General features: G+C 38.5%; 1 protein-coding gene across 5 annotated transcripts in view; it reads right to left on the reverse strand.

Moving 5' to 3' along the window:
• The window catches only part of LOC126185030 (NEDD4-binding protein 2-like), a 98978-nt gene that overhangs the window by 61068 nt on the left and 13292 nt on the right, over nucleotides 1–24618 (reverse strand). For all 5 annotated transcript variants that reach the window (XM_049927763.1, XM_049927767.1, XM_049927766.1 and 2 more), the window contains exons 2-6: nucleotides 18199–18312; nucleotides 16997–17118; nucleotides 15302–15553; nucleotides 10834–11034; nucleotides 7465–7748 (exon numbers count right to left, since the gene is read on the reverse strand). In XM_049927763.1, coding sequence (XP_049783720.1) covers nucleotides 7465–7748; nucleotides 10834–11034; nucleotides 15302–15553; nucleotides 16997–17118; nucleotides 18199–18312 — 973 coding nt within the window. The remainder of the gene's footprint in view (nucleotides 1–7464; nucleotides 7749–10833; nucleotides 11035–15301; nucleotides 15554–16996; nucleotides 17119–18198; nucleotides 18313–24618) is intronic.

A 24618-nucleotide genomic window follows, 5' to 3' on the forward strand; every position in this document is an offset into this window, starting at 1 on the left:
AACTGTGAGCATTTCACCATCGTGTGACTGTCTGCACTGGGGAAGATTCAAGAATCAGGTGTACAGGCATGCTCTATGCCAAAATCACAAAAATCAGCAGCTGGCAATACATGCATCTCTGCTTTCTCGTCATCAATTGGCTTATGAACAACACTTCCCATTCCTATCCTGTATCATTACTGGTGTTGAGAAATTGTGTCTTTATCCTAACATAAGCAAAAGAAAGGAGTGGTTGACCACAAAGAAAGCAGCAACTCCCCGTATTAAGATCTGCACACATCCACAAAAGCTAATGTTTATGCATCTGGTGGAACAGTGACAATGTGGTGTACTATGATTGCTTCCCTGAGGTGTAACCATCACCGCTTACATTTACTGTCAACAACAGAGATGTCTTGCAGATGTAATCCAAGAAGAATCACAAGGAAGACTGCATGAAGTGACAATAATGGCCATCCGCATTCCACTAGACTGACAAAAAACACTATACCGTAGCTGGGTTGGGAACTCATTCCACACCCACCTTATTCACATGATTGTGTGCCCTCAAATTTTCACCTTTCCTGCTCTCTATCGAGCAACCTTCAAGGAACTTGCTTTTTGGATGAAAAGTGCTGAGAACATGGCTCAATGAGTACTTCACCTCAAAACTACGTGATCTCTACAGTTGCAGCACTGGCAGAGTGTTGTAAATAGTGAAGGAGACCATGTTATTGATGAGTAAAGTCTCTGTTATGTATATATGTTGTTGTTAAACTTATGGAAGAATGCTATGAACTTATGCAACAACCAAATATTTTTGAGAGTGAACAATGAAATGGTGAAAGAAGGTATTTTTTTCACGTATTTATGATGCGTGTGATCAGTTCCTACATTCTCTACAAGAAACTTAGGCCTATATCTCACAAACGAACCAGGTTGTTTACATTTATACTAAACCTGGGAAAATTAATTCCTGAGAAAGCTGGTACAGATTTTATTGAAAATGAAAAGCAGTGCACTACAGCAAAATTGCTAACTGCAAGGCATTTTCCCACTCATGTACCACAGAAAACAAGCAAGAAGTATGCTTCACGATACAGCATTGTTTGTTCTGAGAAAGGTGCATCCAGTAGTGGCAAATGAATAAGCAGAGAGACCAGGTGGCGGTGTGAAGACATAAAGTAGGTTTGTGTCTGACGGACTGTTTCGAACAATATCGCATAAAAGGAATTTCACTCAGTGAAAACAGTTATATAAATTCTTATGTATTGCATTTACAAACGTTTCTCTACCTCTGCATCTTATAAGTTTCAAAATATAATGATTCTATAAATATATGGCACATTGCAAAACACCTTAAATAAATGTGTAGATAAAGGATGACAGTACATGTTTCAATACAAAAGTTTTGCTTTGCTCCTTCATCTCTTAAGCAGGAGCCATACCAAGAAGTCAAAAAAGTGTATGACTTCTGGGGGATTGTAAAAGTGTGGTGGTGGTGGTGGTGGTGGTGGTGGGCTCAACTGCGCGATCATCAGCACCCGTACAAATTCCCAATCTGTACACAGTCCAATCTAGCCATTTTCACGAATGATGATAGAATGATGAAGACAACACGAACACCCAGTTCCCGGGCACTGAAGATCCCCAACCCAGCTGGGAATCGAGCCTGGGACCCTGTGATCTAGAGGTAGCAATGCTAGCCACTAGATCACGAGCTGCAAACGGGGATTGTAAAAGTCACTGTGGTCAGACTCGACTGCGATGAAAGAGAAAGGTGATGTCATTCTCCCAAAAACAGGTTGGATAAAGTTAAAGAATATGTATTTGAGGTAGACTGTGCAAACATTACACTGCCTCCACAGTATATCTCACGTAGGAGACATAATAATAATAATAATAATAATAATAATAATAATAATAATAATAATAATCTGAGAAAATTGTAATTACTAATAATAATGTGAGAAAATGGTAATTGCAGAGGCATATACGAGTCATATTACCCTCACACCATACACAATTGGAACACTGTAGAACATGAGTAACATTGGTAATGAGTATGATGTACTCTCTGTTGTACATTGTACAACAGTACATGGAATATAAAGGTAGATATAGACATGAAACTGATTTGTCAGCAGGTATATAAAAACATAACAAGTGTTAACCATGCAGCAAACAAATCCCTCCTTTGCATACTATCATTTGTCTTATATCTCCGCCAAGAGAAATGGACCTAGCCATTGATGAGGTGGCTTGCATGCTTCAGTGATACACACAGCCATACCGTAGGTGCAACCACAATGGAGGGGTATCTGTTGAGAGGCCAGATAAAATGTGTGGTTCCTAAAGAGGAGCAGCAGCCTTTTCAGTAGTTGCAGGGGCGACCGTCTGATTTGGCCTTGTAACAGTAACAAAAACAGCCTTGCTGTGCTGTTACTGTAAACGGTTGAAAGCAAGGGGAAACTACCTGAGGGCATACTGCTCTACTGTACAGTTAAATGATAACAGTGACCCCTTGGGTAAAACGTTTTGGAGGTAAAAAAAAGTCCCCCCCCCCCCTTCAGATCTTCGGGCAGGGACTTCTTCAGGAGGATGTTGTCATCAGGAGAAATAAAAATGGCATTCTAGAGCATGGAGTGTTAGATTCCTTTATCAGGTAGGCACATTAGAAAATTTAAAAAGGGAAGTGGATAGATTGAAGTCAGATTTCGTGGGAATTATTGATGTTCAGTGGCAGGAGGAGCAGGACTACTGGTCAGGTGAATACAGGGTTACTGGTCAGGTGAATACAGGGTTACAATACAAAGTCACATAGGGATAATGAATGAGGGCATTTAATAATGAATAAGAAGTGAACATATTATCATAGTCAAGGCAGACACAAAGTCAAAATCTACCACAATGATTGAAGAAATGTATGATGAGAGTAAAGAAATTACTCAGATTGTTAAGAAAGACAGAAAATTTAACTGTGATGGGGGACTGGAAATCAACATTGGGAAAAGGAAGAGTAGGAAAAATTGCAGGTGAATATGGACTGGGGAAAGGAATGAAAGAGGACACCACCTGGTAGAATTTTGTACCATTGCTAACGCTTGGTTTAAGAATCATTAAAGAAGACTGTATACATGGGAGAGACCAGAAGACATCTGAAAGTTTAACGTTGATTATATCATGGTATGCCAGAGATTTCGGTACCAGATTTTAAACTGTAAGACATTTCCATGGCTAGATACAGACTCTGACTGCAATTTATTGGTTATGAACTGTAGATTAAAACTGAAGAAACTGCAAAAAGGTATGAAATTAAGGAGATGGGGCCTGGGCGAGTAGAAGAACCAGAGGTTGTTGATAGTCTCAGAGAGAGCATTAGTCAACAACTGACTAGAACAGGGGAAAAGAATACAGTAGATGGCAGCAGAGTATCAAATAGGTAAAAAAATAAGGTCTAGTAGGAATCCTTGGATAATACACAAGAGATTGAATTTAACTTATGAAAGGAGAAAATATAAAAATGCAGCAAATGAAGCAGGCGAAAGGAAATACTAACGTCTACAAAATGAGGTTGATAGGAAGTTCAAAATAACTAAACAGGAATGGCTAGAGGACAAAGGTAAGGATTTAGAAACATATTTCACTTTCGGGGGAGGGGGGGGGGGAGGGGGGGGGGGGGGAAGAGAGATACAATCCACAGAAAAATTAAAGAGGCTTTTTGAAAAAAGAGAAGCAACTGTACGCATATCAAGAGCTCAGATGAAAAGCAGTACTAAGGAAAGAAGGGAAAATGGAAAGGTGGAAAGGGTATACAGACGATCTATACAAGGGAGATGAGCATCAAGGCAATATTATAGAAATGTGGATGAAGATGGGATGGGAAATATGATACTGTGGGAAGAATTTTGTCAGAGCACTGAAAGACCTAAGTCATAACAAGGCCCCTGGAGTATATGACATTCCATCAGAACTAATGATAGCCTTGGGAGAGTCAGCCATGACAAAACCCTTCCATCAGTTTAATAATAAGTCATGATTGCAAAATACTACCACAAATCCTTTACAGAAGAATGGAAAAAACTGGTAGAAGCCAATCCTGAGGATGATCAGTTTTGATTCTGGAAAAATGAAGGAAAGCACAAGGTACTGAAACCAACAACTTATCTTAGAAGATAGGTTAAGAAAAGACAAATCTATGTTTATAGCATTTGTAGACTTAGAGAAAGCTTTTGACAATGCTGACTCGAACACGCTCATTGAAATTCTGAAGGTAGCAGGGGTAAAAAAAGAGAGTGAAAGGCTATTTAAAACTTATATAGAAACCAGACAGCAGCTATACAAGTTGATGGGCCTGAAAGAGAAACAGTCGTTGAGAAGGGAGTGAGACAGGGTCGTAGCCTATTCCCAATGTTATTCAATCAGTACACTGAGTAAGCAGTAAAGGAGACCAAACAAAAATTTGGAGCAGGTATTAAAGTTCAGGGAGAAGAAATAAAAACCTTGAGATTTACCAATGGCATTGTAATTCTGTCAGAGACTGCAAAAAACTTGAAAGAGCAGTTGAATGGAATGGACAGTGTCTTGAAAGGAGGATATAAGATGAACATCAACAAAAGCAAGACAAGGATAATGGAATGTAGTCTAATTAAATCAGGGGATGCTGAGGGAATTAGATTAGTAAATGAGACACTTAAAGTACTAAATAAGTTTTGCTATTTGGACAGCAAAATAACCGGTGTACAGAGGATATAATATGTAGACTAAAAATGGCAAGAAAAGCATTTCTGAAGAAGAGAGTTTTGTTAACATTAAATATAGACTTAAGTACTAGGAAATCTTTTCTGAAGGTTTGGAGAGTAGCCATGTATGGAAGAGAAACATAGAAGATTAACAGTTTACATAAGAAGAGAATATAAGCTTTTGAAATTTGGTGCTACCGAAGAATGCTGAATATTAGATGGGTAGATTACTTAACTAATGAAGAGGTTCTGAATGGAATTGGGGAGACAAGAAATTTATGGCACAACTTCACAAAAAGAAGATATTGGTTGATAGGACATATTCTGAGTCATCAAGGGAACACCAATTTAGTGTTGAAGGAATGGGGGGGGGGGGGGGGGATAAAAATTGTAGAGGGGGATCAAGAGATGAATGCATTAAGCAGTTTCAGAAGGATATAGGTTGCAGTAGCTATTTGGAGATGATCAGGCTTGCACAGGACAGAGTAGCATTGAGAGCTGCAGCACACCAGTCTTTGGACTGAAGATGACAATAACATGTGGAACCATGTGTGAAAAATACAGAGTACCAGGTAACTACTCTAAATAATATCTTGAATCCACCAGAACCTCTTATACATTAAAAAACTTATGTTACAGGAAGATGATACAACATTACTTCGTGTTGTTCACAAAAGCAGTGACAGTGGGAACAGTTTGGTTTTGAGCTATTTGGACAAAAGGTTATTTCTTGTTCTCACACAAATAACAAAATGAAAATTTCTGTGAAGCTGGTTAACTATCATTATCTCAATTATCAGCGAAAGTAGAACAACTCTTTATATTTTAACAAAGTTATTTGCTTTTGCTTCTTCTTGATGTGTTACTTTCCTTTATTTTGTTAAATGCTAATATTTGACTGAGTGTGTCCCTGCATGAAAATATAAATCACTTTAAATGAAAGGAAAAAATTACCATATGAGACCTATAGCTTGGATGTGTTTGTTAAATGGTAACATCAGTCAACACAAAAAACACACAATACCTTACCCTATGACAAATAACTATACAAATTTGGCTCAAGAAGTTCTAGGACTATCTTGTCATAAAATACAGAGTGGATTTTAAAAAAATGTAATTCATATTTGTGTTCAGCATACGGGTTCTGGAACAGCACAGCAAACATTTTGACTGGAATACGGTTCAGGATTGCTGTTACATTCTATTTAATCAATTCAGCATCCTCAAAATGCAAGTGGGATGGGAATGGGAAGGGGTGGGGGTGGAGCTGAAGCTAGCAGGTGTTCAAGGATTGTTGTCCCCCATTTGGCAAAACCCTATGCACAGAAAAGTTACTATGGGCTGGAGAACAATAGTAAAGAATAAACATGCACTATCACATACCTCTACATACCACTACACTAAGACAATTGTTTGAAAAACACTGGGAATACGATAAAGATATCTACAGCCTGTTCATTGATTTTCAACGTGCATATGACAGCATCCACAGGAAGAGCCTATACAATGCAATGCGTGACTTCAGAATCCCTGAGAAGCTAGTGAGAATGGTGCAAGCTTGTACGGAAGGGTCAAAGGCAGCAGTACGTTTCCGAAGAGCCACATCACAAACATTCGAGACTGGGACAGGCCTCAGACAAGGTGATGCTCTCTCATGTGTTCTGTTCAATGTCATCTTAGAGAAAGTAATAAAAGAGTGTAGGCAACAGGAGTGGGCTGGAGTAGAGATGGATGACAACTTCAATTGTCTCACATATGCAGATGACATAGTACTACTAAGTGAATCAAAGCACGAGTTGAAAGAAATGTACCAGAAAATGGACAGTTATGTACAGAAGGTGGGGCTCAAAGTGAATCGAGACAAAACAGAGTTCATGCAATTAGGAAGAAGACAAGAGCAAGAAGAATTTCTTGAGATAGATGGCAAGAGGTTCAAGAGAGTACAGCAGTTCAAATACTTGGTATCTTTGTTTACCATGGACAACAACATAAAAACGAAAATCAAGGAAAGAACAGCAGTGGGAATGAAATGCATGCATTCCCTGAGAGAGACGCTCGGCTCTAAATCGATCTCACTGAACACTAAGATGAAAACCTAAAACACAGTGATATGCCCAGCAGCACTGTATGGTTCAGAAATATGGAGCATGACTAAGTGAGGAAGGGAAAAACTATTAATATTTGAAAGAAGAGTAATGAGGAAGATATGGGGATCAGTTTTAGATAATGGAGAATGGAGGATGAGGAAAAAACGAGGAAATCTACCTTCTGATGCGACAACCAACTATCCTACAGAAGATAAACAGCAAAAGAATACGATGGGCGGGCCATTTAGCTTGTATACCAAGTGGACGACAGGAGAAGATGGCACTAGCAGCGAAACCAAACACCAAACGCCCCATTGGACAACCAAGGCAGCACTGGATGGACGACCTGGCGAAGGACCTAGGAGTCCTGGGAATTGAAGAGACCTGGAGGAACCGGGCACAAAACAGGAAGGAATGGAGGCAGCTTGTGGAAGCAGTGCATGGTCTGCAGGGCCTGTGATCGCTGAATATCTATCTATTACATACCTCAAGTACTCACAACAGATTATTGCCATATTTGTTTGAATAATAGAGCCTCTTACTTCTTGGCTAAATATTCTGTCTGGCCACTTACTGAACAAAGTGCGTATTGCTAGAATCACGATACAGACATTCATATTTATTGTTATTTTCAAACAGGACAATTCTATACTTACTTAATACTCCGCTGTGTGAGACGCTGCAGAATGGCAGGGCGTAAACGAGGCTGACCCCCACGAGAGTTGTTACCACGACCAGTCACCACATGGAGGACACGCCGTGACTGCCCACTTGCTTTGAGTCGCATAATGTGAGCATCCAGGAAACTGTCCAAGAGGCAGACTGCCTCTCGTACATACAACCCGTGTAAGTCTAAGTTGGAAGAATCTGGTGCTGCTGCACTAATCGCTGTCGCTGCACGGCAACTCGCTTCTTGTGCGTGAGTTTTGTGGAGTCGGGCCTTTAAGCAGAAAATGATAATTGGTATCATTATAATGACAGAATATTTACAGCAGGCTGTTCCAATGCTGCCTCACTGGGCACAAATGCCCAAGAGGGCACGTCAGCTCACCTGGAGGCAGGTGCAGGCAGACTATCCACCAAGATTCCAACTCAGAAGCTTTGCCTTTTTGTCAACATGTGCTCAACCAACTTAGCTACTCATACATGACTCACAACCTGTCCCACAGTTTGGGTAGCTCAGTTGATAGAGCACTTTCTGCAAAAGGCAAAGGTCCCAAGTTCAAGTCTTGATCTGGCACACAGTTTTAATCTGTCAGGAAGTTTCACATTAGTGCACACTTTGCTGCAGAGTGAAAAATTAATTGTACAGAAAAGCTGTTGGTGAGGAGAATGTACATGGCACAGGTTGTGGGGCAGCTACTGAAGTCAACTACGTACACTGCAACTGGATGGTCCAGTTGGCCTTGTCACAGTTTGATAGTGGTCATCCCTTCGAATGGATCATTTGCTCATGGTCATACCCAAGTGGAATGCTGTGTAGGGGTCACACAGCTAAGTTTATTTATGATGAGGTCACTTTTACATGTCATTATGACTGAGAGGTGAAGGACTGCATCCAAAAACTACGCACTTTTTCACCTCACTTACATGTCTGTCCGCTGTTCACCGTCACCTGTATTTTTTTGAGTACTAATCTATCCTCTTTACATACCAGCTGGTTATTATTGAACTGACAGTGTCTCAAGTAGTGCAGTGCAAGCTGGATATATTGCAGCACACTGAAACATCGTAGGTGTGTTCATTAAACAGTGTGCTTGCGGAACAGGCCGAAAAAATATTAGTTCCACTTTCTGCCACCAGGTGAAACTATGGCACTTTGAGCAGTCAGAATGTGAAATGTATCCTGTTTAGACGTCAGGATGCTGTTTGTCGCTTGGTGATGTTTTGATTTCTTTTGTGAAGTGACTGTTGGTATAAATGGTTAAGAACGTCGGCATTTTTCTGTACGAAACACAATGCCTATTTAGAATGGAGAGCGTGCACCGCTGGTGAAGTTGTTTTACCAGAATGGCAGCAATAGTAGTGCAGCACTGCAGGAATGTTACCGAAGGAAACAGCAGTGATGAGGCCCCATGTCAATAAATGGACTAATGAATATGATCAAGAAATCTGAAGAAACAGGTGAATTAGGTGGTGCAGCAGGGAGAGGGAAGTGGCCCAGCGTCATGGTAGTTGATGATCAGGTTGCTGCAGTTATAGCTCACCGTGCAGCACATACCTCAAATTCTGTAGGCAGTATTCAAGCTGTGCCACATGAATTGTCTGTCCCCTCTTCAACAGTTCAAACGATTTTGTGCCACATTTTACACTGGTATCCCTACAAGATTCAGAATGCACACCAAATGAAGCCCCAAGATAGGCTGCAACACCATGACTTTGCCTTTCATTTATTGGTATTCATGGAAATGGATTACATATGGCCGGGGAATATTCTTTGGATGGACAAGGCACATTTTACTCTGCACACTGCTGTGAATGCACAGAACTGTCTGATACGGGGTTCTACTTCACCAAATGTTGTGCAGGAACATCCACTGCACTCAGTTTATGTGATTGTGTGGTGTGGTTTCATACACTCCTTCATTCTCAATCCATTTTTCTTTGAAGAGATGACACCTCATGGTCCTGTTAGGTATACAGAGATATAAGCTCATTATAAGAATCTCCCTATGCAAAATGTGATTCCAGCTTTGTAAGAACGTAACCGTGTGTACACCATTGTTTTCAAACAACACAGAGTGACACCACATATCGCTTGTTGGGTGAAAGATTTGCTTTGAGAAACCTTTGGTAACAATCACATCATCTTTATGCAATTTGAAGATGTGTGGCCTTTCAGATCCCTTGACCTAAATCCATCCAATTTTTGGCTGTGGGTATATCTGAAAGATTGTGCCTATAAGAGATGCATCTGAACTCTTCCTGATCTGAAGGACATATGTAAACATTTTGCTCTTATTATACCGGATATGCTGCGAGCAACTGGTAATCATGCCATGTCATGGATGCAGCATGTTGCCAAGTCAGAAGACTGTATTGAACACATTATAACTTGTGACCATATCCTATTAAACATGTCAGAACCACTATTATCACGTATTTGATTGTTTCTCCCCTTCTCCTGCACCCACACCACATTCTGATTGCTTACAGCAACATATTTTCACCTGGTGGCAGGAAGTGGAAGTAGCATTTTTTCAGCACACTCTGCGAGCACACCAAATAATGAAGATACCTATGATGTTTTAGCATCCTGTGATGCATAAAGCTCACACTGTAGCACTTGGAACACCATCATTGTAATTATAGCCATCTGGTATTATATGCCATCACAGTCTTTTAACTGTCAAATAATGTTTGTAAGGGCAGGCCCATTAAGAGTGTCAATATGAAGAGTTATTTCCCATTTAAAAAAATCTCATTCATTTTTCTTCACTGGAAGCATACACCATAATAATATTTTCTTCATATATTAGTGCAGTCAAGAGATATTGACACTAAAATTTTGTACCTTTAGTCTGCAGTTCTGATTATATAGCAAATTATATGAAATTCTGTAATGTAATGCAAAATCAAATATTTTCACATGACACCTGGAGAAACAAATTCACTAAAAACTTTGATGAACAAAATATGGTTGTCCATCAATCAGCAAAACACCAAAGCATATATTACCTTCCCTAATAAGTGCGCAGACGAGGCATAATGGCAAGAATTGACGACATAAGCACCTTGTGCAAAAATAAAACTGTACAACATTTAAATTGTACGCCCACACAAAGCAGAAGGAATGTTACAAAGGGATAAAGATCTTTTGGTTCAGTTTTCGATCAAAAGCATGAATGAAAAAATCATGCCTGTAAATTCTTGCACTTTTCAACAATTAGTCATATCAAAGCACACTCATTACTATCACAGCATTAGACACAGTTGCAACATGAAATACACCATTGCTTCAGGTGTTTATGACCATATTGGCACAGATAATTATGAACTAAATGAGAAGCATTACCAGAACGTACCAACTGTGAATAATAATGAGCCACTGAAGGCATTCCTTTTTGGAAAGCTTCCTGTGCTTTCATATGGTATTCACTTCTCCTCCTGTAATGATGTGCAGCTTGTTCTCTGTATCTTTCAACAATATACAACACATTACTGCCTCTTCTGTCAGCTGTAATGTCATCAAAATCTTCTAAGGGACTGGTGGTCTCAACACCTCTCTGCAAAAATCAAAAAGAAACTAACAACATTTCCAACATAAAAGGCTCACATAAAATCAGATTTTACCAAGCATAACAAACTTTATGGTACAATACTAGAGGAAAATTCCTCATATATATATTTTACAAGATTGATAAATAATCCAAGAAGACTTATAATCACTTGTTACAGCAATTTTTCTTTTTTTTCCTTAAGACTGCTAAACCAAATTCAACAAACTGTACATTTAATAACCTCTATACCTGTTGTTCAAGTTATCACAGATGTAAAAACATTCATCTCCACAAATTATAGCAGTAGCTAGCTTAAACAGCCAATGCATACCTGTTGTTCTGTTATCTAGTTTATTTTAGTGTTTTGCATGCCTCTGAAAAGGGGTTGTGTGTTTCTACTTGTATTTTAAGATCATTAATAATTTTATTACAATATGTTTTTAAACACAAAATCCACAGATGCTCACAGCAGTAGGTAATTCAAATGGTTAAACATTACTGCTTGAGCTGGAATCGGTTTTCTAATCTAAAGGTCCAGTAAGGAAGACGAGTGCTGCGTTTGTAATCCTCTTTTAACTGAAATTTTTGCTCTAATTTTTATTTTCTACTTTTTAAAATAATGGTCACTACATTTTAGGTATAAATATTAATATTGTGGTATTATAAAGACACTGAATTGCATGTTTAGTGCTTTGAAATGTGGATGGCAAACACTACTTTGCAGGGAGAAACTGATAGTAATGAGGTTATAGTGGACACTGCCCCTTCTATCTCTTTCACCTGGTCCCCCTTAACCAAGAGTGGCACGTTTCTGGACAATAATGACATCTGCCTCTCCAATGGTTCCATGAAAACCTCTACCCATACGAAACCATTAACCGTCAAAAGTATCCTCTCTTTTATAGTGGAAGGAAATCTATTCCATGCCAAAAATGTCAATCATATGGTCTGGCCACAAGTGTATGGCACATCACTAGTGATCTACCATGAATACCCACATGTTCCCCTAATTCTCCAATCATGCCAACAAACTAGATATAAAGTAGCAACCACCTCCACCTCTATTTACCCAATATCACCCCATAGTGGAATAACGTAATCACATTTTTATCTTGGTATTTGTCTGCATTTCACCATGCACTATATTTTGCCACCTACCCAATCTATGAAACATCCTAGCTCACCTTTATACCACACACACTCATAATCCATGGCACATTGGTTGTATCCCCCTGGAAAACCCATGTGAAACACCTGTCCTCCAGAACCACCCTGAACACCCTATTCCAGTCCTATCACAGGTCTATCCTATGTATCACAGGCAGGGCCTCCTATGAAAGCAGTCATCTCATATGCCAATGCTGGTGTAACTTCTGCATGGCCTTTTATGTGGGCATGACAACCACCCTTATGAGGAGGTAGAAAACCTCTATGATGAGTTACAGAACTGGCAACTGAGTGTAAAATCCCATAACAACATGACAGTGGAGGATATTAATGTGAAAGTATGACAAAAACTGAAAGTACAAGTCTTCAATGGGACAGTTTGAATGTGATAGCAGATATGGTACGAAGTCATAAATTCATATAATTTGTCAAGAACAAATAGAAGATGAATTTGGCAAGCAATAAATGGAACAAACAAATTGGCCAGGAAACAGACTGGAGTCAAAGACATAATTATAATAATAATCAAAATGAGATACAAATTAATGAGTCACATGGCCAAGAGAGCACAAAGAAGTTCTTTGCTATACGCCAGGAGATAAGGGAAGACCGGGACAATAGCCTAATAGGAACTAGGTACATAACATTAGATAACATGAGTGGGAGTCGCTGTCGCTGAAGAACAAAATATTCTAGAGGTGGCCTTTGTCTAGCATTGTATGTCAAATGGTTGTTGTTGTTGTTGTTGTTGTTGGTGGTGGTGGTGGTGGTGGTGACGACACTATAGAATTAAGGTAAGCAAGGTATATTGGCTTTAAAAAAAAAAAAAAATTGCATCACCTATGTACAAAACATTCACAACACAAATTTTTGATTAGGTGCTTCAGCAGCTCTATAGTTTACCCCCTTCCAACTGAATTTGTTATAAAGTTGTAATTTCAGAATTTCACATTGACTGCCCCTTCTATTTGCATGCCTACAAATTTTATGCTTATGGTAGGTGGAAACTTATTATAAGTTATGAACTATATATAGTGAATAAAGATTCCAGAATGACCTGACACAAAGAGGCATATAGGCAGTAAGTGCATGGACTTACATCATGCGGGCACATGCTGTACACAATACGGATTTTAATTATGTTTTATTTCAAATATGTGTGTGTGTGTGTGTGTGTGTGTGTGTGTGTGTGTGTGTGTGTGTGCGCGTCTGTGTGTGTGTGTGTGTGCGCGTGTGCGTGTCTTATTCAAAGTGATGGTGAATATGAGTGGTACACATTCCACAAGGTTAGTTCTCATAATAAAAAGTGTGTTGGCATCCCTAAAAAGTGTTTGAATACTTATTGCCAATAGCCAAGCAGCTTGTTAATCATTTGTAGTGATCCTCATTGCAATCAATGCAAGTGCTATCAACAAACTAACAATCATCTGACACCTTCTGCATAAGGAACACATCTATAAAGGAAATAATTTTAGTGAAAAAAAAAAAACTTGTAATAGGTATGTGAAGCATTCATGTCCAACTGCAGCACTTGCATAAAATTTATGGCCATTACAACCAGCCCATATCACTGATGGGGATGAGACATTGTGTTTCTATTAATCAGCTCATTCAACCACAGCATAATAACAAGGAATATTTTGATGTGACAGGTGGGCCTGCGATGCAACCTCATGGGCTGAAGAAGGGCTGAGTTGACAGTGATGGCAAGCAATCGGCCCGTCAGAGATAGGCCAGCTACAGCACACCCATGATGGGCTAGCGCTGAATATGTGTAGTCAATGCTGAACATAGATGCCTATCCTCTTCACCCTGACATAGTAATCTATCAATGTACATCACATTGTTATCCTTGGTCCACCTATCTGCTCAATGAATATTTTTTGGGTAATCTAGAACTCACTATGTGCCACTGAATTTACAAACTACAGTTTTGCTGAGATTGGACTTCTCAGTGACTAATATCTTCAGTTTCCAGAAATTTTCAACTGTTCTTGTGTACATTACATACAGTAGCTGTCTCAACTATAGTAAAACACTAAAGTAATAATGTTAAATCACTTATGTAGGCTAATGAAATATGATACTTTGAAAAAGGCACAACGTATGTTGCAAATATTGTCGTGAGTGGACTTCCTGCAGCTGTGCTTTTCATCTATGTTTACATTAACAGATAACAATTATGAGTCCACTGAATATGCATTATTTCTTGCTTAAGTTGACTTCAGTTTTCAAAATATGTATGTACTTGACAAATATGAGTCTTCAGCCAGCTCACTAATGGGCAGATCAGAATTCCCTCCAGAAATTTTTTAGTCAATGCTTGCTTGAACTAAAATTATTGGTGGCATTTAAAATGTCATTTTCTGCCACCTGTATTCCAGGATGGAAAATACAAAGTCTTCTTAATTAACAAATTAGTTGTCCTGTTGGAACCAAACTCAAAAAGAAACTACAAAACATGTGCATTATGGGTTATGGGGGCCCCTTCCTGTTCCTTTTATGATCTCTGAATTCCTAAAAGCTATTATTATTGGATAGGTACAGACAGATCTTTTCCACAGTACAGATGCAAACACATTTAGAATTCCAAGCGCCAACAATCATTTTACGACAAAGGATGTCCTTGGCCACATTGCATAATGATACAAAGAAGTCAGGCATTTGTAAGGATCATTTCCGTTCAGTAAATAAGCTCTGATTCCTGAAGATGAGCACAAGTATCTCAAAACATGTTGCAAATAAATTAATGTTACACAATTAATAACTAATAAAAAGTGTTACTGGTTGTGGACTACACATATTACCTTTATTATAACATTCACAGATAACCATTACTGTCAAATGGCAAATAATTATTCTTTACGTGGCACTTACATTTAGTCAGCACACAGGATAATGAGTTTTACCCTACTTACTTACAACAGATCAAAAAGGAAATATAGACTTTTTTCGGACACAACTTCACACAGAGAACTTTAATACTCTAAATACAAAAAATAATGTAGCAAAAGCTTCTGAACATCTTTGTTATAGCATATGAGAATTGTAAGTTGAAAACAATTAACACTTCTGAACTAAAAATTAAAGATCCAACAGCACTCACCTTCACAGTTTCTTCTGCAGCTTCTATCAATTGGCTACGATGTTCAGAAAGAGCTTCTGGGCTCATTGCAACCTTTGCTTCTTCTTCACTCGTGGAAGCTATAAGTACAGCCAGTGTGTTATCAAAAGAGTTACCCGTAGAACTGAATACATCGAGAATTGCCTCTTTACGGAATGTTGGGAACATTTCACATAAAATTTTTTTAGATAACTTTATCGCCAATGTTTCCTTTGTTTCATGATGAGAAAATGTCTGAAAAATAAATGGTATGTGCATGCTATTAATTTCCAATTTCTTCTTTTGTAAAAGAATTTCAAGAAATATTATAATCAATTTTATGTATTACAATACATTCAATAAATTTCATATCATTAGATCACCTTAATGTAACAAATGAATGTAAAACATACACTGAACAACCATTTTTATGGTGTTTTAGATATGTGTACAATGGTAAGTAATAAGTGTTTTCAGAATTTCTTTAATAAAGAAGCTGTTTGCATTTTCTTTACATCTAGTACAATTTTATACCATTTTTATCCACAATCATCCTTCTGCACCATAATCAGTTATATCCTTGTTTCATAACACTATTTTGCTCTTTGGTTAACACCTTGCAATGAGCTATTAACCTTGATCTAGTTTCAAGCTTCCTTTTAACAATTTTCAAACATATCTGTTCATATCTTTTTGGGGCGCAGCTCATAAATTCTATCAACTGCAGCACACAATTTTCTTTCTAGGGAGCTCTTGATATACTATTCTCCTTAACCTTATCCCTGTGATTTAATATAGATTTATAGTACTAAAATGAGTTGTATATAAACTACTTATGGGTTGGCAATGAGATTTGGAGGGGGGTAGGAAGTTAGAGTGAGACAGAATGACAGTGACGGTGGCAGTGAGAGTGTGAGTCAAGTGGCAGGGAGGAGGCGGGGGCTGGGGGCAATTGGGTGCCTCAGTCTCAGGCTGACAAGGATGAGGAATGAAATCTGTCAAGCCATATTCAAATTATCCAACCCAGCCTCTGCTTCAACACATTTACGGAATACAAAGTAAACCTAAATTTCTCATCTCAGTTATATTTTGGCAGCACTTACATCTATTTGTTCACCTAATATATTTCTGCTTCTCAAATCACTCATTAATAGCACGTTTAGCTGTCTGGCACAGATTATTATTTTCAACTTTGCACTTGATGTAAGTTCGTCATTCATCACTGTCCTGTGGTAATCCACTGACTGCTTCTCTCTTTTGCTAGATCCACATTCCTAATTTCCTAATGCTCTCACTTACCCCTCCCTCTCTCCTTTACCCATCTGCAGCAAACTCTTCACAACCTCTCCCCCACACACTCCACCCTTTCAGATCCATTGCTCAACAAATCCTTCACCAGAAATGGCCTCAAGAAGCCACACATTTTGCTCAAATTCATTTCTCTACCACCACCACCACCACCACCACCACCACCACCACTACACATATTCCTTAATAGGAAAAATATGTTTCAGCAATTATAAACATCACATATATTTACTGAACAGCTGAAAGGAAATTACTGGATCAAATGTGTAGGGAACCAAATTTTTAAAGCCACTAAAACAACATCTAATCTTTTGCAACCACAAAGCATATCAAAATTCAGAACACTTTCATTAGCAGCTAGTGTTGTGACTGCAGTTTGAACTAATGTACCTGGTCAGCTTTATACAACGCCAATGCCATCTCCATATCCATAATTTCTCGAAGATCTGGGACCTTTTCATCTTTAGAACGCCTTCCATAGCTTTCTTGTATTTTTCTTGCAAGTTCCTCATCTATAAGACAGATGGAATAAATATTAGTGTATCATTTCTCCCATTTTTGAAGGTCTATTATCTTTGCTTTAGGATCAGTTTGTGTGACTTTTGAAAATATATTTCATAGTGTATATTTTATGCAAATATAATTCTAATTCTAATGCATGTGTGACACAACCATTACTCTCTCTCTCTCTCTCTCTCTCTCTCTCTCTCTCTCTCTCTCTCTCCATCCCCCCCCCCCCCCCCCCCCACACACACACACACACGACATCACTACAGAAGATATATTTTTAAATTTTATGATATGTATGCAGTTTCACTAAAATGTGTAACAAGATTCTCAGATGCTGCAGTAATTTTAAAATATCCATCACTGGTATCACCATGATGTACAGTATCCCCATTTAAAACACGATGATACTTTCTTACCAGAAAATAAAATGTATTCTGTTAAAATGTAGCATATTGATATTTGTACAGCACAAGTGCAGGCAACTTCCCTAATAACCACAAGTATGCTTATGAAGTCTGTGCTATGCAAGAATACAATTACATAATTACATTAACACATGCACTCCAATTAATGGAGTGTTGTGAGACAAGCACGTACATTACTCCAGTGCCTGCTTGAAATGGCATTTCAAAGAAATATCTTGAAATCACAATTGGTAGCTGCATTTTGTAATGTGGCTAATAATTATGACACTAACTGTTTGCTAAATAGTAATTTAAGTCTGAAAATAAGAATTTCATTTCAACAGTCAGTAAATGATATTGTTAATTCTCATTGGAAGTTATAGTCCTGAAACTGTTAAAACCTCTGTCAACTCTCACACACCTATTTCTTTCAGATAGAATCTGATGGCTCCCACTTCGTAACAATCCTTTCAAATAGAAACACATTTTCCATTATCAGGAGTGTTCTACAATGACAAATGCAAATCAATAAAATCTAAGTTTTTTCACATTTATTATGCTGCCACAATTAACATTAGGTGAAATGAAGTTTTTACATGTATGAGCAGCACACTTTAACAATAGCTGTAAAGTGATATATGTAAATTTAATACAATATCCATATTTTGAGAACTGCACCTTCTTTAATCATAACATCCTGCTGTTGTTTAATCTGTTCTTCTTCATGCTTCATAAGATAGTAGTGGATCTGAAGTGCCAGGCAGAGAGGGAGCTTCACTGTTGCAGAAGTTTCTGGAAAATTAGTAAACTCATTAAATTATGAGTATAACTACTGTTAATTTAAGAAACAATTCCAGTGGAACTGACTTTTCTTTAAATGTGCTTAATAAAATTATGATAAAATTTGAAGCAACCTAAAATTAATGTTGACTGACATCAGCACTTATTGTTAAATTGTATGTCAGAGATATTACTCTGTTTCCTGTTTCTATAGTATACTTACATCTCCATTTACATGTGGTGGATGGTACCTCTGGTATTACTAATACTTTACTCTTTCCCTGTTTCATTTGCCAATGGTGCACAGAAAGAATGACTACTGATAAACTTCTCTAATAGTCTCATAGTAATTACACGAGACAATTGTGGCATATCCATGTAATCCAGGACACTAGGATGCCGTCGTGTGTGTGAGCTATGTAGATCAACCACAGATTCATTTTTTCCGTAAGCTCAGAAACATCCACAGTAGAGATCAGAAATGGAGGTAGTACAAGTTCAATGTTGAGGGTTGCATACATTAGAAACCAAGGCGCCACTGTTATGGCGCTCTATATTGGCGTCTCTACTTCCCGCTATAGTTCCGCAAGTATGACAAGTCTGAGACTGGTAGTGTTGCAGTCACTTCCGACTCATTGACTCATAACTTCTTAGTGAAGCACGCATGAGAATAAGACTAGCCATGATGTAAAAGGGAAGCTGAGTGCACAATCTTGCTGTTGTCATGTAGCTCTTACAGGGCGAAAATGGCCATCTCTTAGGAGCCAGATGGCCTCCAATGAAGCTGTGTTTTGTGAGACTGTACAGAATGTAAAACAAAAATTAAGTGATGCAATGTACATAGTAGCAAATGTGCTACAGAAGAGAAAGAGTGATGTCCAGAAGAAGTTTGACGCTGTAGTCCAAGCTACAGATGCAAAATTTACAAAGTTTGTCCAGTAAAAACAAAATGGTTGTATTCTTGTTTATTCCAGGCGTCCACCATGAGAAAACATGAATGTTTCATAAAACAAAAACAGGGCAAAGAACAACGTCAGTGTTACATCACCGCAACCAAAAAGTGTGCTATTTGTGATTCAGTGGTACTCACGTGCTGCGAAGAAATTAGACCTCCTATCTTTCTAGTTACTAATGGTTCACATGAAAGTACATCAGGCGCTTCGAAAGTGCCACATCTGTTGAAGTTCCAGAGGTATCCAAGAAGTTTGGACCCTATGGACAAACTTCGTGAAGTATCACCATACCTCTCAATCACTGCTAGTGAAAAAGATGCAGAGACAAAAACTGACATTCTTGAATGGTGGAAAGAACAAGAAAAGATAGCATCTTCTCAACACATGTAGCTAAGATCATACTGTGAATTCCAGCCTCAAGTGGCTCTAGCGAGAGAAATTTCTGCGCTGCACGTTTAGTTGCTACCAAGCATCACAGTCATCTGTTGTTAAGGTTGTGGATGGCATTTTATTGGTCCACAGTAACAATGATCTGTTAAATACTTGTGATTTGATTAACTAATGTCAATACCACTCAGATCTTTATATATTATTGTGACATAATAACAAAATTTAATGATCCTTCCCAACAGTCTCCTGAAAACACCTATTTGGTGGACCATAGTCTCCCAGCAATTTGTTAAACTTCTGATACCAATGACACAGCATTGTCACATTATTCGTAATGGACATTAAAAGACACTGGGCTGGTTTTTAACACATGCAGCTAGAAGGAGACGTTTGAAAGCAATTACTATGGTTGCAGAAGATAGAGTGCTGTACACAAAATTAATGGAACGAGACAACTTATAATTCAAGTGTGTCAGTTGGTATATTCTGTCTATCACGGTAACTCGTGTTTATAGGCTAATAGCGAGTTATGTAGCATATCATTCATTTCTGTAATTTTTTGAAGATGCTGTATATTTATTTTAATATTTAACCACTATTCAGAGAAACCAACTCATCCTCATATACTGTTTTCTTGTACTGTCATCACATACTTGGTAACTTGTCCAAAGTGTGTGTATGTTAACATAACTTTTTGACTCTCTCTGAAATGAGAGCATACATAAAAATAAATTTGCAGCAGTCTTCAAAAACATTATATTTAAATATTGACAAAAACAAAGAAAAACACGCACACCCACACAAAAATCACTCCTAACTGATCAGTATTAGTACATAACTAGCGACTTGCCTCAGATTTGCATGGGTTGCAATAAGTACTGATGGCCAGACTTGTCTGTTGTACCGGTACAAAATTATATACACAAATCTTCCTCGTGAATCAATCTATTAGTGAAAACTGTCTCAAAATCCCTATAGTAGTCCCTCACATTAGTCTTCACCTACAGACAGAGAGTCATAGTGGAGGACTTTCAGTTATAATATGTACAGATAATCATTGCAAACTCGTCTACTTATTCTCCTTTCCATGTTGGTGTAGTACACTTGCACCTACCAACAGACTCAAGTGACACGTTGTCAGTTACATGGGCAGCGGTAGAGACTGGCAAGTTGAGTCTCCAAACATATGTAAAAGGCGCACTCAAAGATGATGTCACAGAACCCAGTGGCAAGTTTAATATGAGTTTACGGAGCTCATTTCTAATCTCTAGTCCATGGTGACTTCACAGTGTTCTGGAGCAACCAAGGTGGCAGTACCAAGAATTTCGACCAGTGGTGCTCCCAAAGTTAGATAAGCCAGATCTTATGAAACAAACCTCAGGAAGCCAAAGCATAAGAAAAGTCATGAAATGATGGAGTCAACTTCAAAAGAAACATGTTGACCAACTCCTCTTCTTTTGCGGATGAATTACATTGCCTTACGATTTTTCCAATGAATCACAGCCTGGCACCTACTTTTCATTAAAATAAATAAATAAATAAATCACCCACAATGTGTTCATTAATGTTAATGCTATTCTTGAACACATGTCCTGCAAATTGACTCATTCCGCATCATTTTGATAAAAAAAAAAAAAAAATCATTCAAATGTGATTCCCTCTCCCTCCCCCCCCCCCCCCCCCATTGGCATAATTGAACAGTAGTGGACCTCTTCACCTATTTACGCACAATATGTCACATTTATTTATGTTCATAGTCCCTGCATCAGTCATTCATCCTCTGAAGGTCTTCCTGCATTTCTGTACAGTCTTCTGGCATTATAATCTTCTTATATGCAACATCATCATTTGCAGAAATCCTCATGGAGTTTCTGATGTTATCCACTAGATCATTTATATAACTATAAAAAGTAATGGTCCTGTAACATTTCCTTGGGGTATTCTATAAATTACTTTTACATTTGTTGATTTCGTCCCATTGAGAATAAGTTCACAGGCTTCAACGGACAGTGTCATTTTCAATAAAATAATTTTGGGTACTGGGTCACATCACTGTAATTACATGACACTATAATGACATTGCCCAATACCCACAATTATTTTATTCAAAATAATGTATAATAATAATAGAAAGTCCATACACAAATCTGGTTTAATAGTCAGTAAGCTAATATTCTGTTTACTGAATGACAGTGCAGAACTATATCAAATGCCTTCTCAAAGTCATGGAACATGATGTCACCTTGGTTGCTTTTATCTGTAATGCTTTGGAATTCATGAACTAACAGAGAGAGCCGTGTTTTTCAAAATTTGTTTATGGAATCACTCTTGGTTTTTGCAGAGGATGTTTTTGTTCTCCAGACATACATAATTGGTGAGCACACAAGTTGCATAAGTCTGCAACAGAACGAAATCATTAATAGATACCTATAATTATGTGCTTCAGTTCAGTGACCCGTCGAACACCGGAATGACCTATGCTTTTTCCCACTTATGTGGTACCCTTCAGTGTCATAGTGACTATGATAAACTACTGTTTGAAAGGGAGCAATTTCTTTTGCCTAATGTATGTAGGTTCTCACAGGTATCTCATCTGGCCCATATTCCTTTCCGCTATTTAGAAATTTAACTAAGTTTCTATTCCACAATAACTTGCCTCAATATCTGCCATCTGAGCATTTGTGCAATGATTTAAACGAGGAACCATATTACGATCTTCTGCAGTAAAACATTTTCTGAATAACAAATTAAGTATTTCGGCCTTCTCTCTGTCATCTTCCGTTTCAGCACCATTATGGCCAATGTGCAATTAATGGACGATTTTGATCTGTTTACCGACTTTAGGTAAGACCAATCCTTCTTAGGTTGACAAAATATGCTTTCAAACCCAATGAACATTTCTAGTGCTGTTCTCCTTATGATTATTTTGGCTTCATTCAACTTTTGTTTGTCAACTGGACTTTGATTTTATTTAAATATGTGATGAAACTCTCTCCGCTTCCATATTAATTTTCCAACACAGCTTTTGTACCAAGGTGGGTCTTTTATCATCCCTTGCAACCTTGATCAGCACATACTTACAATATTCTCCAAGCATTCCTGAGGAAGGTGGTCTATAAAAGTATCCAATTACTATGTTTAACCCACCATTGATGCTTACCTTTAGCCAGATTATTTCACATTCGGATTATGTTGTAATCTCACAAGGTATTTTTAAATTCTTTATGGGAACAAATACATCACCATCATTGGCACCTGTCCTATCCTTGCAATATATGGTCCAATTTGGATGTAGACTTCTGTTGTTATTTGCTTCTAATTTCAGTCAGCTTTCTGTTCTTAATACTAGGTGAGCATTATTACGTTTAATAAGCAATACTACTTCTGGAACCTTACCATGGATGCTCCTCCAGCATATTTCCAATCTGCAAGAACAAAAGTACTGTAAAGTTGCTGAACTTTTCATTTTCGGCCTGCAGATCATCACTGACCCTAAGAAGGGCTTCCTCCAACTTGAAAAACTCTATATGCATGGCACATGTACTCTACTACCCAAGTAGCCACTTCCCAATTCTCCTCCAACAGTGGAGATTGAGAATTTTGTATCCGGAGGGAGGGAGGGTGGGGGGGATTGACACAGAATTGTATGAGTCTCTGGCTTAGATCTTCAGCTTGGCTCCAAACTAAAAACTGTAAATGTTTCTGTGTACAATTCTACAAACAGTGAGCTGCATTCCATCCCATAGGCGAAGCTAGCTGTCTTCACCAATTAACCCAACCATATAAAGCAACTGAGGATATCTCATAACCTAGGCAGCAAGTGTCATTTGTGCTGACATGAGATACCATTTGCTGCTGTTTTCACACAGTGCGTTCAACAGCATGTGGCAGAATTCCTCTATACCTTGGCAAGCAAACAGAGATCGCATTATCTTTCTTTCAGGACCTGCTTGCTATTTCCCTCAAGGGCTTCCTTGTTAGAACTCCCAGTGATGAACGAACCCACCCTTTGTGATTGTCCAGTAAAATCGGCCATTGGCTCAACAGACAAGGCATTCTGTGTTCACCCAGATATGTTCTCACATTTGTCTTCCACCCAAAGATTTGCGAAGCCACCACTGTCTGCAATTTTCCCTCCAGATGTTTCGCATCTGGAGGTGCAGTGGCACTGGGGTTGCCAGTAGAGTCCAGAGGCACCAGAGGTGCCTTAACTTTCATGACTCGTGCCCAAACATCACTGCAGCTTACAGCAGTATACTGAAGCCTGTTGACCATCACCACCACTGTTCTAGCTGTTTCTAGACAGAGGCTAATTCACAATGTGTGTGCACACAACAAACACAGTCCCTATCTGTTTCTTATTGCTAAACAAAAATAAAAACCAGCTGTCGTACCTTTTAGATAGTGCTGACAGCTACTAAACAATGTCATAAAATGGAAAGCCCAAAGGGTCATTCGCCTTCCATAGAATAAGAAATAAAAAACAAACCAATCTTTTACAAATGTGAAGATCTTGTTTAAAATGATCCACATCATCAATCTGGGACACAAAACATAATTTATTGTGATACAGAATAGTACAAAGAATGCAAAAGTGTACACCAATATACAGTAAAACTAGATCAAAGCGGAATGTGTATAATTCAGAAATCTGTCCAAACCGTACAACTATTTCAGTCCCGATGCATTCAATACACTATTATAAGCCCCCTCATGAACCATGGACCTTGCCGTTGGTGGGGAGGCTTGCGTGCCTCAACAATACAGATAGCCGTACCATAGGTGCAACCACAACAGAGGGGTATCTGTTGAGAGGTGAGACCAACGTGTGGTTCCTGAAGAGGGGCAGCAGCCTTTTCAGTAGTTGCAGGGGCAACAGTCTGGATGATTGACTGATCTGGCATTGTAACACTAACCAAAATGGCCTTGCTGTGCTGGTACTGCGAACGGCTGAAAGCAAGGGGAAACTACAGCC

The sequence above is a fragment of the Schistocerca cancellata genome, chromosome 4 (genome assembly GCF_023864275.1).
Source record: "Schistocerca cancellata isolate TAMUIC-IGC-003103 chromosome 4, iqSchCanc2.1, whole genome shotgun sequence".
Lineage (NCBI taxonomy): Eukaryota > Metazoa > Arthropoda > Insecta > Orthoptera > Acrididae > Schistocerca > Schistocerca cancellata.